This window comes from Schistosoma haematobium, chromosome ZW (assembly GCF_000699445.3).
Source record: "Schistosoma haematobium chromosome ZW, whole genome shotgun sequence".
NCBI lineage: Eukaryota > Metazoa > Platyhelminthes > Trematoda > Strigeidida > Schistosomatidae > Schistosoma > Schistosoma haematobium.
The window spans coordinates 38851458-38870096 of record NC_067195.1 but is presented as its reverse complement, the minus strand read 5'-3'; the positions used below and the strand labels follow the sequence as shown (position 1 = coordinate 38870096).

General features: G+C 45.8%; 2 protein-coding genes across 2 annotated transcripts; both read left to right on the top strand.

Annotated features, from left to right (window-relative positions):
* The first annotated feature begins 980 nt into the window (after nt 1-980).
* On the top strand, nt 981-7889 carry MS3_00003501 (uncharacterized protein). The gene has a single exon (XM_051211320.1). It carries the CDS (start codon nt 1460-1462, stop codon nt 2387-2389), a length of 930 nt encoding a protein of 309 aa, XP_051071365.1. The 5' UTR covers nt 981-1459; the 3' UTR covers nt 2390-7889.
* Nucleotides 7890-11534: 3645 nt separating this feature from the next.
* Nucleotides 11535-15880, top strand: MS3_00003500 (uncharacterized protein). The gene has a single exon (XM_051211319.1). It carries the CDS (start codon nt 12012-12014, stop codon nt 12939-12941), a length of 930 nt encoding a protein of 309 aa, XP_051071364.1. The 5' UTR covers nt 11535-12011; the 3' UTR covers nt 12942-15880.
* The last annotated feature ends 2759 nt before the right edge of the window (nt 15881-18639 follow it).

The window sequence follows — 18639 nt, the reverse complement described above, 5'->3', positions numbered from 1 at the left end:
TGCTCAGCAGTTCGTTCCGTCCTACTTTATGGCAGTGAGACATGGCCGGTAAGAGTAGAGGATATTCGTAGGTTACTAGTATTCGATCATAGGTGTCTCCGAAGCATTTCTCGTATATTCTGTGACCACCGAGTAAGTATTGTGGTTGTTACGAAACGGGTACTAGGTAATTGCTATAACTTGTGGCCTGGGTGCCCTGCAAATGTATGACGTAATGATACCGCAAATTAGAGAGCATTGAATTGTCGATCGACCAATGACGCATAAAACACGTACGAGCAGTATAGAGTCCATATTAGGCCTGCTTCCTGCCTAGCCCAGCCAGTTAAGTTCAGAACACCCATCTCAGCCTCTGCAATATGAATCATTTGTTTCAAAGGTACTCGGTTCATATACCAACCAGAAAGACCACATCGTACCATAAAATAGGAAACAACATTTGCACAAGATTTAGCCAAAAGTGAATGTGAGTGTGGGAGGTAGTAATTAATAGAGAGGGCACAATTCAAGAATGGCAAGTCGTAGAATAATAGTTCAAAATGACGCTCATAACAAGAGGGACATGAATAGTTTAGTTATTTAACAATTATATGATAAAAATATACGCACAGTATTAGTCCATAAATGCATCCCCCATGTTACCATTCATTATTCTTATCGAGACATAACAGTAAGGATGGCAAGTCAATTAAGAAAATAGTGAGACTTCATCAGTTGAGATGGCTGGGACATGTGTTACATATGCCCAATCACTGCCTGTCCCGGCGTCAGTTTTTCGGTATAGGAGAAGGTTGGAAGAAATATAAGGGCAGTCAGACTGAAACGTGGAACAAAACTATAGTGACTCACATTTATCACGAGAACACGACTGGTTTAATAGAAACAATTATTCTTATAACCAACTGTACCAGTGCTTGTTTTAATGTGCTTTTGTTTGACTGTGCTAATGACAGCTATTTTGTGCTTCCATTCTTATACTTACACTTTAATTGTAACTTCGCGCGAATTCGGTTACCTTCTGTAACCAAGGTTGTATCGTGGCACGATCTCGGTATCCTTTCGATGCCACGAGATCGCCAGCAAATAAATATCTCGACTTGGTCCATTAATTGCCTTCTGGTATTTGGCTTCTCGGAGATTTTATGGGTTTCTTTGGTTACGTTCAACCTTCGCCTTCTGATCTATTTGGCACGTGTTTCTTGGTAGCGGTGTTCACAGTTAATCTCAACTCGACGCCACGCTACAATTGGTGATCCCAAAGTTTGGGACACGCGACAATTGGTGACCCGTATTTTGGAACACGCCTCTGCTTCTGGTCAAATCTTCCAAAGAAGCCGATTCGGTGAGTCTATGATTTATCTATCCACGTCTGTCGTATATTTTCATATTTTTTAATATATAATATACGCGACATGACGGATAACGGTAAAAATAGTACTAATATAATAGACTCCCATTTATGTGTACCGAATCCCTGGCAATTTTCATTCGCGTGACGATGAATTCCACGCTTTATTCGAGAAATTTTCCCCTATTAACTATTCTCCTCGCTGACCCGGCTGCTTGGTACGGAATGCATTCGCATAAGCATATCTGTCTACCACCCAGCACCAAATGGTTAAGTAAACGGTTTCACTGCCAACTTAAAAGTGCTCTACGAGCACACGAAAACGGCAACTGGTACGAAACCTTACCGCTCGTTCTTTTAGGGATCAGAACGAGCTTGAAGGCAGATATCCAATGTTCCGCCGCTGAACTTGTATACGGCACGACATTGCGTCTGTCCGGAGAATTCTTCACACCACGGAGCAGACCTAATTTCGGTAAATCAGACTACGTCCATCGACTGTCTGCATTTATGCGAACGCTGTCTCCGGTGTCAACTCGAATACAACATCGACAGGTCGCTCTCCCTCGAGAGTTATCTACCTGTTCACATGTTTTTGTACGAGTAGATTCGGTACGCAAACCTTTGCAGCAGCCTTACGAAGGCCCTTTTCACGTGATCGCTCGTCACGAAAAGACCTTCAAGGTTGATCGATATGGACGCGTCGAGATCGTCAGCGTTGATCGTCTCAAACCAGCACACGTCGATGACAGTGCCCTATCTGGTAACCTGAGATTCAATGCTAGACCTATTAAACCTAGCGGGATCCTTAAATCTTCTTCAGGTCCCACGCTAGATACATCTGAGACCTCATTCTCACGTCCCGGTCAACAGCACGCGTCATCTGCACCGTCTACGGACGAGACGATAGTCTCACGTCCAGATCAGCAGAACACGCCGCCTCTGACCTCGGATGAGATTGCAGGCTCACGCGATACGAACGAGACTGCCGTCTCACGTTCCGGTCGCCGAGTACGGTTGCCCGTACGCTTCCGCGAATAGTCGCACAGTCAACAACCGATACGGTGTAGGAATATTCCTATGCTACTTGCATGCTACACTCTTCTCTTTTTTTTGATTTTCTTTTTGTTTCCTGAGCCCTCGCCCTCGACCATCTCCGTTTGGTTCCGTCGACTTCAGTCAACTTTGGCGAAAGCTGGATTGGCCACCCATGCTCTCGTCAACGCACCCAGTCGATATATTGGTTTCGAATGCTTGGCATACGCTTGGTCTCGAACTTGGTCGTTATGGTCGCTTCTGGTCTTTTGGCTCAACGTGGTTTCGTCCTTCGTCTGCAGCGTTTCTGGTCCGCATTCCCTACGAACGCCCTCTTCAGATTCTGGATACAAACCACTCTCGTGTAGCATGCCAACTCAAGCAACAAATACAGCACATCGCTCCTGGTACCGTTCTCCGAAAAGACCTTCGTTGGCAACTCGACGATCAACGATCGCTTTCCTGTTCGCCAATTCTTCCGTCCTACAATCTCTCGTCAGCCGATCAGTCCCACGATTTAAACCGCTATTTATCGAAAGTGTAAACCCTTTCTAGCGGGGGCTCCTGTAGTGACTCACATTTATCACGAGAACACGACTGGTTTAATAGAAACAATTATTCTTATAACCAACTGTACCAGTGCTTGTTTTAATGTGCTTTTGTTTGACTGTGCTAATGACAGCTATTTTGTGCTTCCATTCTTATACTTACACTTTAATTGTAACTTCGCGCGAATTCGGTTACCTTCTGTAACCAAGGTTGTATCGTGGCACGATCTCGGTATCCTTTCGATGCCACGAGATCGCCAGCAAATAAATATCTCGACTTGGTCCATTAATTGCCTTCTGGTATTTGGCTTCTCGGAGATTTTATGGGTTTCTTTGGTTACGTTCAACCTTCGCCTTCTGATCTATTTGGCACGTGTTTCTTGGTAGCGGTGTTCACAGTTAATCTCAACTCGACGCCACGCTACAATTGGTGATCCCAAAGTTTGGGACACGCGACAATTGGTGACCCGTATTTTGGAACACGCCTCTGCTTCTGGTCAAATCTTCCAAAGAAGCCGATTCGGTGAGTCTATGATTTATCTATCCACGTCTGTCGTATATTTTCATATTTTTTAATATATAATATACGCGACATGACGGATAACGGTAAAAATAGTACTAATATAATAGACTCCCATTTATGTGTACCGAATCCCTGGCAATTTTCATTCGCGTGACGATGAATTCCACGCTTTATTCGAGAAATTTTCCCTATTAACTATTCTCCTCGCTGACCCGGCTGCTTGGTACGGAATGCATTCGCATAAGCATATCTGTCTACCACCCAGCACCAAATGGTTAAGTAAACGGTTTCACTGCCAACTTAAAAGTGCTCTACGAGCACACGAAAACGGCAACTGGTACGAAACCTTACCGCTCGTTCTTTTAGGGATCAGAACGAGCTTGAAGGCAGATATCCAATGTTCCGCCGCTGAACTTGTATACGGCACGACATTGCGTCTGTCCGGAGAATTCTTCACACCACGGAGCAGACCTAATTTCGGTAAATCAGACTACGTCCATCGACTGTCTGCATTTATGCGAACGCTGTCTCCGGTGTCAACTCGAATACAACATCGACAGGTCGCTCTCCCTCGAGAGTTATCTACCTGTTCACATGTTTTTGTACGAGTAGATTCGGTACGCAAACCTTTGCAGCAGCCTTACGAAGGCCCTTTTCACGTGATCGCTCGTCACGAAAAGACCTTCAAGGTTGATCGATATGGACGCGTCGAGATCGTCAGCGTTGATCGTCTCAAACCAGCACACGTCGATGACAGTGCCCTATCTGGTAACCTGAGATTCAATGCTAGACCTATTAAACCTAGCGGGATCCTTAAATCTTCTTCAGGTCCCACGCTAGATACATCTGAGACCTCATTCTCACGTCCCGGTCAACAGCACGCGTCATCTGCACCGTCTACGGACGAGACGATAGTCTCACGTCCAGATCAGCAGAACACGCCGCCTCTGACCTCGGATGAGATTGCAGGCTCACGCGATACGAACGAGACTGCCGTCTCACGTTCCGGTCGCCGAGTACGGTTGCCCGTACGCTTCCGCGAATAGTCGCACAGTCAACAACCGATACGGTGTAGGAATATTCCTATGCTACTTGCATGCTACACTCTTCTCTTTTTTTGATTTTCTTTTTGTTTCCTGAGCCCTCGCCCTCGACCATCTCCGTTTGGTTCCGTCGACTTCAGTCAACTTTGGCGAAAGCTGGATTGGCCACCCATGCTCTCGTCAACGCACCCAGTCGATATATTGGTTTCGAATGCTTGGCATACGCTTGGTCTCGAACTTGGTCGTTATGGTCGCTTCTGGTCTTTTGGCTCAACGTGGTTTCGTCCTTCGTCTGCAGCGTTTCTGGTCCGCATTCCCTACGAACGCCCTCTTCAGATTCTGGATACAAACCACTCTCGTGTAGCATGCCAACTCAAGCAACAAATACAGCACATCGCTCCTGGTACCGTTCTCCGAAAAGACCTTCGTTGGCAACTCGACGATCAACGATCGCTTTCCTGTTCGCCAATTCTTCCGTCCTACAATCGCTCGTCAGCCGATCAGTCCCACGATTTAAACCGCTATTTATCGAAAGTGTAAACCCTTTCTAGCGGGGGCTCCTGTAGTGACTCACATTTATCACGAGAACACGACTGGTTTAATAGAAACAATTATTCTTATAACCAACTGTACCAGTGCTTGTTTTAATGTGCTTTTGTTTGACTGTGCTAATGACAGCTATTTTGTGCTTCCATTCTTATACTTACACTTTAATTGTAACTTCGCGCGAATTCGGTTACCTTCTGTAACCAAGGTTGTATCGTGGCACGATCTCGGTATCCTTTCGATGCCACGAGATCGCCAGCAAATAAATATCTCGACTTGGTCCATTAATTGCCTTCTGGTATTTGGCTTCTCGGAGATTTTATGGGTTTCTTTGGTTACGTTCAACCTTCGCCTTCTGATCTATTTGGCACGTGTTTCTTGGTAGCGGTGTTCACAGTTAATCTCAACTCGACGCCACGCTACAATTGGTGATCCCAAAGTTTGGGACACGCGACAATTGGTGACCCGTATTTTGGAACACGCCTCTGCTTCTGGTCAAATCTTCCAAAGAAGCCGATTCGGTGAGTCTATGATTTATCTATCCACGTCTGTCGTATATTTTCATATTTTTTAATATATAATATACGCGACATGACGGATAACGGTAAAAATAGTACTAATATAATAGACTCCCATTTATGTGTACCGAATCCCTGGCAATTTTCATTCGCGTGACGATGAATTCCACGCTTTATTCGAGAAATTTTCCCCTATTAACTATTCTCCTCGCTGACCCGGCTGCTTGGTACGGAATGCATTCGCATAAGCATATCTGTCTACCACCCAGCACCAAATGGTTAAGTAAACGGTTTCACTGCCAACTTAAAAGTGCTCTACGAGCACACGAAAACGGCAACTGGTACGAAACCTTACCGCTCGTTCTTTTAGGGATCAGAACGAGCTTGAAGGCAGATATCCAATGTTCCGCCGCTGAACTTGTATACGGCACGACATTGCGTCTGTCCGGAGAATTCTTCACACCACGGAGCAGACCTAATTTCGGTAAATCAGACTACGTCCATCGACTGTCTGCATTTATGCGAACGCTGTCTCCGGTGTCAACTCGAATACAACATCGACAGGTCGCTCTCCCTCGAGAGTTATCTACCTGTTCACATGTTTTTGTACGAGTAGATTCGGTACGCAAACCTTTGCAGCAGCCTTACGAAGGCCCTTTTCACGTGATCGCTCGTCACGAAAAGACCTTCAAGGTTGATCGATATGGACGCGTCGAGATCGTCAGCGTTGATCGTCTCAAACCAGCACACGTCGATGACAGTGCCCTATCTGGTAACCTGAGATTCAATGCTAGACCTATTAAACCTAGCGGGATCCTTAAATCTTCTTCAGGTCCCACGCTAGATACATCTGAGACCTCATTCTCACGTCCCGGTCAACAGCACGCGTCATCTGCACCGTCTACGGACGAGACGATAGTCTCACGTCCAGATCAGCAGAACACGCCGCCTCTGACCTCGGATGAGATTGCAGGCTCACGCGATACGAACGAGACTGCCGTCTCACGTTCCGGTCGCCGAGTACGGTTGCCCGTACGCTTCCGCGAATAGTCGCACAGTCAACAACCGATACGGTGTAGGAATATTCCTATGCTACTTGCATGCTACACTCTTCTCTTTTTTGATTTTCTTTTTGTTTCCTGAGCCCTCGCCCTCGACCATCTCCGTTTGGTTCCGTCGACTTCAGTCAACTTTGGCGAAAGCTGGATTGGCCACCCATGCTCTTGTCAACGCACCCAGTCGATATATTGGTTTCGAATGCTTGGCATACGCTTGGTCTCGAACTTGGTCGTTATGGTCGCTTCTGGTCTTTTGGCTCAACGTGGTTTCGTCCTTCGTCTGCAGCGTTTCTGGTCCGCATTCCCTACGAACGCCCTCTTCAGATTCTGGATACAAACCACTCTCGTGTAGCATGCCAACTCAAGCAACAAATACAGCACATCGCTCCTGGTACCGTTCTCCGAAAAGACCTTCGTTGGCAACTCGACGATCAACGATCGCTTTCCTGTTCGCCAATTCTTCCGTCCTACAATCGCTCGTCAGCCGATCAGTCCCACGATTTAAACCGCTATTTATCGAAAGTGTAAACCCTTTCTAGCGGGGGCTCCTGTAGTGACTCACATTTATCACGAGAACACGACTGGTTTAATAGAAACAATTATTCTTATAACCAACTGTACCAGTGCTTGTTTTAATGTGCTTTTGTTTGACTGTGCTAATGACAGCTATTTTGTGCTTCCATTCTTATACTTACACTTTAATTGTAACTTCGCGCGAATTCGGTTACCTTCTGTAACCAAGGTTGTATCGTGGCACGATCTCGGTATCCTTTCGATGCCACGAGATCGCCAGCAAATAAATATCTCGACTTGGTCCATTAATTGCCTTCTGGTATTTGGCTTCTCGGAGATTTTATGGGTTTCTTTGGTTACGTTCAACCTTCGCCTTCTGATCTATTTGGCACGTGTTTCTTGGTAGCGGTGTTCACAGTTAATCTCAACTCGACGCCACGCTACAATTGGTGATCCCAAAGTTTGGGACACGCGACAATTGGTGACCCGTATTTTGGAACACGCCTCTGCTTCTGGTCAAATCTTCCAAAGAAGCCGATTCGGTGAGTCTATGATTTATCTATCCACGTCTGTCGTATATTTTCATATTTTTTAATATATAATATACGCGACATGACGGATAACGGTAAAAATAGTACTAATATAATAGACTCCCATTTATGTGTACCGAATCCCTGGCAATTTTCATTCGCGTGACGATGAATTCCACGCTTTATTCGAGAAATTTTCCCCTATTAACTATTCTCCTCGCTGACCCGGCTGCTTGGTACGGAATGCATTCGCATAAGCATATCTGTCTACCACCCAGCACCAAATGGTTAAGTAAACGGTTTCACTGCCAACTTAAAAGTGCTCTACGAGCACACGAAAACGGCAACTGGTACGAAACCTTACCGCTCGTTCTTTTAGGGATCAGAACGAGCTTGAAGGCAGATATCCAATGTTCCGCCGCTGAACTTGTATACGGCACGACATTGCGTCTGTCCGGAGAATTCTTCACACCACGGAGCAGACCTAATTTCGGTAAATCAGACTACGTCCATCGACTGTCTGCATTTATGCGAACGCTGTCTCCGGTGTCAACTCGAATACAACATCGACAGGTCGCTCTCCCTCGAGAGTTATCTACCTGTTCACATGTTTTTGTACGAGTAGATTCGGTACGCAAACCTTTGCAGCAGCCTTACGAAGGCCCTTTTCACGTGATCGCTCGTCACGAAAAGACCTTCAAGGTTGATCGATATGGACGCGTCGAGATCGTCAGCGTTGATCGTCTCAAACCAGCACACGTCGATGACAGTGCCCTATCTGGTAACCTGAGATTCAATGCTAGACCTATTAAACCTAGCGGGATCCTTAAATCTTCTTCAGGTCCCACGCTAGATACATCTGAGACCTCATTCTCACGTCCCGGTCAACAGCACGCGTCATCTGCACCGTCTACGGACGAGACGATAGTCTCACGTCCAGATCAGCAGAACACGCCGCCTCTGACCTCGGATGAGATTGCAGGCTCACGCGATACGAACGAGACTGCCGTCTCACGTTCCGGTCGCCGAGTACGGTTGCCCGTACGCTTCCGCGAATAGTCGCACAGTCAACAACCGATACGGTGTAGGAATATTCCTATGCTACTTGCATGCTACACTCTTCTCTTTTTTGATTTTCTTTTTGTTTCCTGAGCCCTCGCCCTCGACCATCTCCGTTTGGTTCCGTCGACTTCAGTCAACTTTGGCGAAAGCTGGATTGGCCACCCATGCTCTCGTCAACGCACCCAGTCGATATATTGGTTTCGAATGCTTGGCATACGCTTGGTCTCGAACTTGGTCGTTATGGTCGCTTCTGGTCTTTTGGCTCAACGTGGTTTCGTCCTTCGTCTGCAGCGTTTCTGGTCCGCATTCCCTACGAACGCCCTCTTCAGATTATGGATACAAACCACTCTCGTGTAGCATGCCAACTCAAGCAACAAATACAGCACATCGCTCCTGGTACCGTTCTCCGAAAAGACCTTCGTTGGCAACTCGACGATCAACGATCGCTTTCCTGTTCGCCAATTCTTCCGTCCTACAATCGCTCGTCAGCCGATCAGTCCCACGATTTAAACCGCTATTTATCGAAAGTGTAAACCCTTTCTAGCGGGGGCTCCTGTAGTGACTCACATTTATCACGAGAACACGACTGGTTTAATAGAAACAATTATTCTTATAACCAACTGTACCAGTGCTTGTTTTAATGTGCTTTTGTTTGACTGTGCTAATGACAGCTATTTTGTGCTTCCATTCTTATACTTACACTTTAATTGTAACTTCGCGCGAATTCGGTTACCTTCTGTAACCAAGGTTGTATCGTGGCACGATCTCGGTATCCTTTCGATGCCACGAGATCGCCAGCAAATAAATATCTCGACTTGGTCCATTAATTGCCTTCTGGTATTTGGCTTCTCGGAGATTTTATGGGTTTCTTTGGTTACGTTCAACCTTCGCCTTCTGATCTATTTGGCACGTGTTTCTTGGTAGCGGTGTTCACAGTTAATCTCAACTCGACGCCACGCTACAATTGGTGATCCCAAAGTTTGGGACACGCGACAATTGGTGACCCGTATTTTGGAACACGCCTCTGCTTCTGGTCAAATCTTCCAAAGAAGCCGATTCGGTGAGTCTATGATTTATCTATCCACGTCTGTCGTATATTTTCATATTTTTTAATATATAATATACGCGACATGACGGATAACGGTAAAAATAGTACTAATATAATAGACTCCCATTTATGTGTACCGAATCCCTGGCAATTTTCATTCGCGTGACGATGAATTCCACGCTTTATTCGAGAAATTTTCCCCTATTAACTATTCTCCTCGCTGACCCGGCTGCTTGGTACGGAATGCATTCGCATAAGCATATCTGTCTACCACCCAGCACCAAATGGTTAAGTAAACGGTTTCACTGCCAACTTAAAAGTGCTCTACGAGCACACGAAAACGGCAACTGGTACGAAACCTTACCGCTCGTTCTTTTAGGGATCAGAACGAGCTTGAAGGCAGATATCCAATGTTCCGCCGCTGAACTTGTATACGGCACGACATTGCGTCTGTCCGGAGAATTCTTCACACCACGGAGCAGACCTAATTTCGGTAAATCAGACTACGTCCATCGACTGTCTGCATTTATGCGAACGCTGTCTCCGGTGTCAACTCGAATACAACATCGACAGGTCGCTCTCCCTCGAGAGTTATCTACCTGTTCACATGTTTTTGTACGAGTAGATTCGGTACGCAAACCTTTGCAGCAGCCTTACGAAGGCCCTTTTCACGTGATCGCTCGTCACGAAAAGACCTTCAAGGTTGATCGATATGGACGCGTCGAGATCGTCAGCGTTGATCGTCTCAAACCAGCACACGTCGATGACAGTGCCCTATCTGGTAACCTGAGATTCAATGCTAGACCTATTAAACCTAGCGGGATCCTTAAATCTTCTTCAGGTCCCACGCTAGATACATCTGAGACCTCATTCTCACGTCCCGGTCAACAGCACGCGTCATCTGCACCGTCTACGGACGAGACGATAGTCTCACGTCCAGATCAGCAGAACACGCCGCCTCTGACCTCGGATGAGATTGCAGGCTCACGCGATACGAACGAGACTGCCGTCTCACGTTCCGGTCGCCGAGTACGGTTGCCCGTACGCTTCCGCGAATAGTCGCACAGTCAACAACCGATACGGTGTAGGAATATTCCTATGCTACTTGCATGCTACACTCTTCTCTTTTTTGATTTTCTTTTTGTTTCCTGAGCCCTCGCCCTCGACCATCTCCGTTTGGTTCCGTCGACTTCAGTCAACTTTGGCGAAAGCTGGATTGGCCACCCATGCTCTCGTCAACGCACCCAGTCGATATATTGGTTTCGAATGCTTGGCATACGCTTGGTCTCGAACTTGGTCGTTATGGTCGCTTCTGGTCTTTTGGCTCAACGTGGTTTCGTCCTTCGTCTGCAGCGTTTCTGGTCCGCATTCCCTACGAACGCCCTCTTCAGATTCTGGATACAAACCACTCTCGTGTAGCATGCCAACTCAAGCAACAAATACAGCACATCGCTCCTGGTACCGTTCTCCGAAAAGACCTTCGTTGGCAACTCGACGATCAACGATCGCTTTCCTGTTCGCCAATTCTTCCGTCCTACAATCGCTCGTCAGCCGATCAGTCCCACGATTTAAACCGCTATTTATCGAAAGTGTAAACCCTTTCTAGCGGGGGCTCCTGTAGTGACTCACATTTATCACGAGAACACGACTGGTTTAATAGAAACAATTATTCTTATAACCAACTGTACCAGTGCTTGTTTTAATGTGCTTTTGTTTGACTGTGCTAATGACAGCTATTTTGTGCTTCCATTCTTATACTTACACTTTAATTGTAACTTCGCGCGAATTCGGTTACCTTCTGTAACCAAGGTTGTATCGTGGCACGATCTCGGTATCCTTTCGATGCCACGAGATCGCCAGCAAATAAATATCTCGACTTGGTCCATTAATTGCCTTCTGGTATTTGGCTTCTCGGAGATTTTATGGGTTTCTTTGGTTACGTTCAACCTTCGCCTTCTGATCTATTTGGCACGTGTTTCTTGGTAGCGGTGTTCACAGTTAATCTCAACTCGACGCCACGCTACAATTGGTGATCCCAAAGTTTGGGACACGCGACAATTGGTGACCCGTATTTTGGAACACGCCTCTGCTTCTGGTCAAATCTTCCAAAGAAGCCGATTCGGTGAGTCTATGATTTATCTATCCACGTCTGTCGTATATTTTCATATTTTTTAATATATAATATACGCGACATGACGGATAACGGTAAAAATAGTACTAATATAATAGACTCCCATTTATGTGTACCGAATCCCTGGCAATTTTCATTCGCGTGACGATGAATTCCACGCTTTATTCGAGAAATTTTCCCCTATTAACTATTCTCCTCGCTGACCCGGCTGCTTGGTACGGAATGCATTCGCATAAGCATATCTGTCTACCACCCAGCACCAAATGGTTAAGTAAACGGTTTCACTGCCAACTTAAAAGTGCTCTACGAGCACACGAAAACGGCAACTGGTACGAAACCTTACCGCTCGTTCTTTTAGGGATCAGAACGAGCTTGAAGGCAGATATCCAATGTTCCGCCGCTGAACTTGTATACGGCACGACATTGCGTCTGTCCGGAGAATTCTTCACACCACGGAGCAGACCTAATTTCGGTAAATCAGACTACGTCCATCGACTGTCTGCATTTATGCGAACGCTGTCTCCGGTGTCAACTCGAATACAACATCGACAGGTCGCTCTCCCTCGAGAGTTATCTACCTGTTCACATGTTTTTGTACGAGTAGATTCGGTACGCAAACCTTTGCAGCAGCCTTACGAAGGCCCTTTTCACGTGATCGCTCGTCACGAAAAGACCTTCAAGGTTGATCGATATGGACGCGTCGAGATCGTCAGCGTTGATCGTCTCAAACCAGCACACGTCGATGACAGTGCCCTATCTGGTAACCTGAGATTCAATGCTAGACCTATTAAACCTAGCGGGATCCTTAAATCTTCTTCAGGTCCCACGCTAGATACATCTGAGACCTCATTCTCACGTCCCGGTCAACAGCACGCGTCATCTGCACCGTCTACGGACGAGACGATAGTCTCACGTCCAGATCAGCAGAACACGCCGCCTCTGACCTCGGATGAGATTGCAGGCTCACGCGATACGAACGAGACTGCCGTCTCACGTTCCGGTCGCCGAGTACGGTTGCCCGTACGCTTCCGCGAATAGTCGCACAGTCAACAACCGATACGGTGTAGGAATATTCCTATGCTACTTGCATGCTACACTCTTCTCTTTTTTGATTTTCTTTTTGTTTCCTGAGCCCTCGCCCTCGACCATCTCCGTTTGGTTCCGTCGACTTCAGTCAACTTTGGCGAAAGCTGGATTGGCCACCCATGCTCTCGTCAACGCACCCAGTCGATATATTGGTTTCGAATGCTTGGCATACGCTTGGTCTCGAACTTGGTCGTTATGGTCGCTTCTGGTCTTTTGGCTCAACGTGGTTTCGTCCTTCGTCTGCAGCGTTTCTGGTCCGCATTCCCTACGAACGCCCTCTTCAGATTCTGGATACAAACCACTCTCGTGTAGCATGCCAACTCAAGCAACAAATACAGCACATCGCTCCTGGTACCGTTCTCCGAAAAAGACCTTCGTTGGCAACTCGACGATCAACGATCGCTTTCCTGTTCGCCAATTCTTCCGTCCTACAATCTCTCGTCAGCCGATCAGTCCCACGATTTAAACCGCTATTTATCGAAAGTGTAAACCCTTTCTAGCGGGGGCTCCTGTAGTGACTCACATTTATCACGAGAACACGACTGGTTTAATAGAAACAATTATTCTTATAACCAACTGTACCAGTGCTTGTTTTAATGTGCTTTTGTTTGACTGTGCTAATGACAGCTATTTTGTGCTTCCATTCTTATACTTACACTTTAATTGTAACTTCGCGCGAATTCGGTTACCTTCTGTAACCAAGGTTGTATCGTGGCACGATCTCGGTATCCTTTCGATGCCACGAGATCGCCAGCAAATAAATATCTCGACTTGGTCCATTAATTGCCTTCTGGTATTTGGCTTCTCGGAGATTTTATGGGTTTCTTTGGTTACGTTCAACCTTCGCCTTCTGATCTATTTGGCACGTGTTTCTTGGTAGCGGTGTTCACAGTTAATCTCAACTCGACGCCACGCTACAATTGGTGATCCCAAAGTTTGGGACACGCGACAATTGGTGACCCGTATTTTGGAACACGCCTCTGCTTCTGGTCAAATCTTCCAAAGAAGCCGATTCGGTGAGTCTACGATTTATCTATCCACGTCTGTCGTATATTTTCATATTTTTTAATATATAATATACGCGACATGACGGATAACGGTAAAAATAGTACTAATATAATAGACTCCCATTTATGTGTACCGAATCCCTGGCAATTTTCATTCGCGTGACGATGAATTCCACGCTTTATTCGAGAAATTTTCCCCTATTAACTATTCTCCTCGCTGACCCGGCTGCTTGGTACGGAATGCATTCGCATAAGCATATCTGTCTACCACCCAGCACCAAATGGTTAAGTAAACGGTTTCACTGCCAACTTAAAAGTGCTCTACGAGCACACGAAAACGGCAACTGGTACGAAACCTTACCGCTCGTTCTTTTAGGGATCAGAACGAGCTTGAAGGCAGATATCCAATGTTCCGCCGCTGAACTTGTATACGGCACGACATTGCGTCTGTCCGGAGAATTCTTCACACCACGGAGCAGACCTAATTTCGGTAAATCAGACTACGTCCATCGACTGTCTGCATTTATGCGAACGCTGTCTCCGGTGTCAACTCGAATACAACATCGACAGGTCGCTCTCCCTCGAGAGTTATCTACCTGTTCACATGTTTTTGTACGAGTAGATTCGGTACGCAAACCTTTGCAGCAGCCTTACGAAGGCCCTTTTCACGTGATCGCTCGTCACGAAAAGACCTTCAAGGTTGATCGATATGGACGCGTCGAGATCGTCAGCGTTGATCGTCTCAAACCAGCACACGTCGATGACAGTGCCCTATCTGGTAACCTGAGATTCAATGCTAGACCTATTAAACCTAGCGGGATCCTTAAATCTTCTTCAGGTCCCACGCTAGATACATCTGAGACCTCATTCTCACGTCCCGGTCAACAGCACGCGTCATCTGCACCGTCTACGGACGAGACGATAGTCTCACGTCCAGATCAGCAGAACACGCCGCCTCTGACCTCGGATGAGATTGCAGGCTCACGCGATACGAACGAGACTGCCGTCTCACGTTCCGGTCGCCGAGTACGGTTGCCCGTACGCTTCCGCGAATAGTCGCACAGTCAACAACCGATACGGTGTAGGAATATTCCTATGCTACTTGCATGCTACACTCTTCTCTTTTTTGATTTTCTTTTTGTTTCCTGAGCCCTCGCCCTCGACCATCTCCGTTTGGTTCCGTCGACTTCAGTCAACTTTGGCGAAAGCTGGATTGGCCACCCATGCTCTCGTCAACGCACCCAGTCGATATATTGGTTTCGGATGCTTGGCATACGCTTGGTCTCGAACTTGGTCGTTATGGTCGCTTCTGGTCTTTTGGCTCAACGTGGTTTCGTCCTTCGTCTGCAGCGTTTCTGGTCCGCATTCCCTACGAACGCCCTCTTCAGATTCTGGATACAAACCACTCTCGTGTAGCATGCCAACTCAAGCAACAAATACAGCACATCGCTCCTGGTACCGTTCTCCGAAAAAGACCTTCGTTGGCAACTCGACGATCAACGATCGCTTTCCTGTTCGCCAATTCTTCCGTCCTACAATCTCTCGTCAGCCGATCAGTCCCACGATTTAAACCGCTATTTATCGAAAGTGTAAACCCTTTCTAGCGGGGGGCTCCTGTAGTGACTCACATTTATCACGAGAACACGACTGGTTTAATAGAAACAATTATTCTTATAACCAACTGTACCAGTGCTTGTTTTAATGTGCTTTTGTTTGACTGTGCTAATGACAGCTATTTTGTGCTTCCATTCTTATACTTACACTTTAATTGTAACTTCGCGCGAATTCGGTTACCTTCTGTAACCAAGGTTGTATCGTGGCACGATCTCGGTATCCTTTCGATGCCACGAGATCGCCAGCAAATAAATATCTCGACTTGGTCCATTAATTGCCTTCTGGTATTTGGCTTCTCGGAGATTTTATGGGTTTCTTTGGTTACGTCCAACCTTCGCCTTCTGATCTATTTGGCACGTGTTTCTTGGTAGCGGTGTTCACAGTTAATCTCAACTCGACGCCACGCTATATTTGGTAATCCCAATCAGACTACAAATCTATGAAGCCATGGGCATTTGGACTGAGCCATGTTGATGGGTGTAAACTATCGGGTTGGTATTCGCAATACGGCAGCAGCCGATGGCGAAAGACCCTGAATGACGTGGCTCAAAATGGTTTGTAATGGCGCAGGTTCATCCACTCTCTTTGCTCTCCCCGACTCTCCATATTCCTTTCTTTCTTTCCAAATTTATTTCACTGGATTATACTCCTTAAGTGACATATCCCAACCCTAATATCTCCGATTACTGCTTATACTCTTACTACCTCTACCACTATGGGTGTGGGTCGACAAGTGTACCTCTGTTTTGATGTGATATGGCAACTGGGACTGATGTACGAAGTCCTATGTTATTGTATGGCTGGTGGAGAGTGGAAACTTGGACCGATGTATATATGTCCCTGATCCTACGTTGTAGTTGACTAACTGGCTGTCCACGTGAGTGGGTAGACGCAGGTCCCCCTCTCAAAATGCTGTCACATGGCCACGTGCATGAAACCACTGCTATTTCTCATTATGCAACGTTTGTGCTTAATATTCGGTACTGAGATGACCACATGTAATCAAATATCAAGAAAACTGATCAAATGACGCGGTATGCGCAATTAGATTGCCATCCACTTAGCGAGCAGAATTTAGTGTGTACATACATATTGTCACTACTTCAACGCATAGTAAAGCAATTATATAAGAAAGATTAGTTCAGCACCAATCTTTCTCATTTAATTTCTTAACGAGTGTATTCCGTTTATTAAAAAAAAACAATTATAATCAAATACAAACTTTATAATGTTAGCATAATCACTAAATGCATTCCATATTAACCGGATTTGAACAAAAGGATTGCAACTTGTCCAGCGTAGAAGTAGATAAAGTGTTTTGTTTCATGTGTTACGTAGCTCCCAAAGTTCCTCCCAACGACACAATGCCACGTTGGATTATGTTTCTTGTCGAACTATTTCATAAAATATAAAAGAATGGGACATACTTCTTTCTTAATATATGCAGCAATATCTTTCTCGATGTTGTACTTTTCAAATGCTTGGGTTGCTGCCTCTATCGCATCTTGTTGCATTTCCTCGGACATATCTGCATTTTTGATAACAGCCTTCCTGGATCCGTCACCCATCTCCAGCAAGATAATCAACGCACACCACAGCTAACGAGATCAGAAAAACAGTGATATACAGGTCGTTTGTCTACAAAACGACCTAACTGATATGTGATTGGTTTGTATTTAGTAAGTTGGCTTCAATGGCATTCTATTGGACGCGACATATTCCACCCACGTAATCGTATTCCTATTGGTAAACGGAATAATTAGACAGGTATGGTCGCTGCTGGTGTGACATCCGGCTACCTATTGGCTTAGTCACTATGATTGTGGGCATAGCATATTTTCTCTCCACTCATCCTGACAACCAATCAAATCTTTGAGCTAGTGGCGCGATCTGCGTCCTTTCCGAGGTCACAACAAAACAAGATGAATACTGTATTTTGTTCATCATTTCGCTTCGTCTAGTTTGCAGTTTCGGTGGAGTTGTAGTTGCTTGGAATCAACCAAGTTTGCTTCTTTTGACTACATTTGTATTGCTAATGTTGTGACGAGAAGCTGAATAAAATTCCCCATCGTTTTCCATTTAGGAGGAATGTTGTAGGTTGATTGTGTGGTATTATTATTATTTTGTATTAACTGTTTTATAACTGGATAGAGTTTCCTGATTAGCTGGTAAGTCGCCAAGGTCGTCTGTATATTATACTTTTACCGAGTGTTGTAGATTTGTATTTTCCGAATGTCAAAAATCAAATCCATCGTCTCAAAACGTTGGTTTTTCACACTATTTTTTCATGTTAACATTGTGATTATCGCCGGTTTCCAGCACTAGGCTGCTCTGTCGCAGGTCGGGATGTTCCCCGTTCACCCTTGCCTATGTTGCGTTCATTTTAATTCCTCATAGCCTTCAGTGTAGTCAACAAGCGTTTTACTAACCACCGTTTGCTGTACTGGTATGTCATAAGCGCCATCTGAAATGTGAAATCGAGCCTTTGGTTTATTGAAATTGGGCAATGGTGTTATTGGGGCTACTGAGTAAACTTGCACTATTTTCAGAAATGTTTCCTTGTATGCATCAAATTGCTTAAGTAAAGTTATGACGCAATTTGTGCGGTTTTCGCAGTGGTCTTAGTTTAAGGGGATGCCTAGATAGTCTCAAAGGTTAGCTAGATGTGCTAAGCAGGCAATCTGGTTTAAAGGCAGCAGGCTGTATTGCCCTGAAATCACTCGACCTCGTGAGAAAATCCTAACATATTCACTCTCAATCCAGGAGATTGGATAAATGGGCAGAACAATTTAGGGATCGGTTGAACTGGCCCTCAGCCACACTTCGGTTTCCCACTATTTCCATTCGACCTGAATGGCAAGTTGATGTAAGTCCTTCAACTCTTTACGAAATTGAAAAAGCTATGGAGAATCTGGAGCGTGGGAGAGCAGCGGACCCTGACAGGTTCACCCCTGAGATTTTTAAGGATGGCGGTTCAGTATTAGGAGTGAGATTGACTGAGGTCTTAGGTAGGATCTGGGAACCGGACG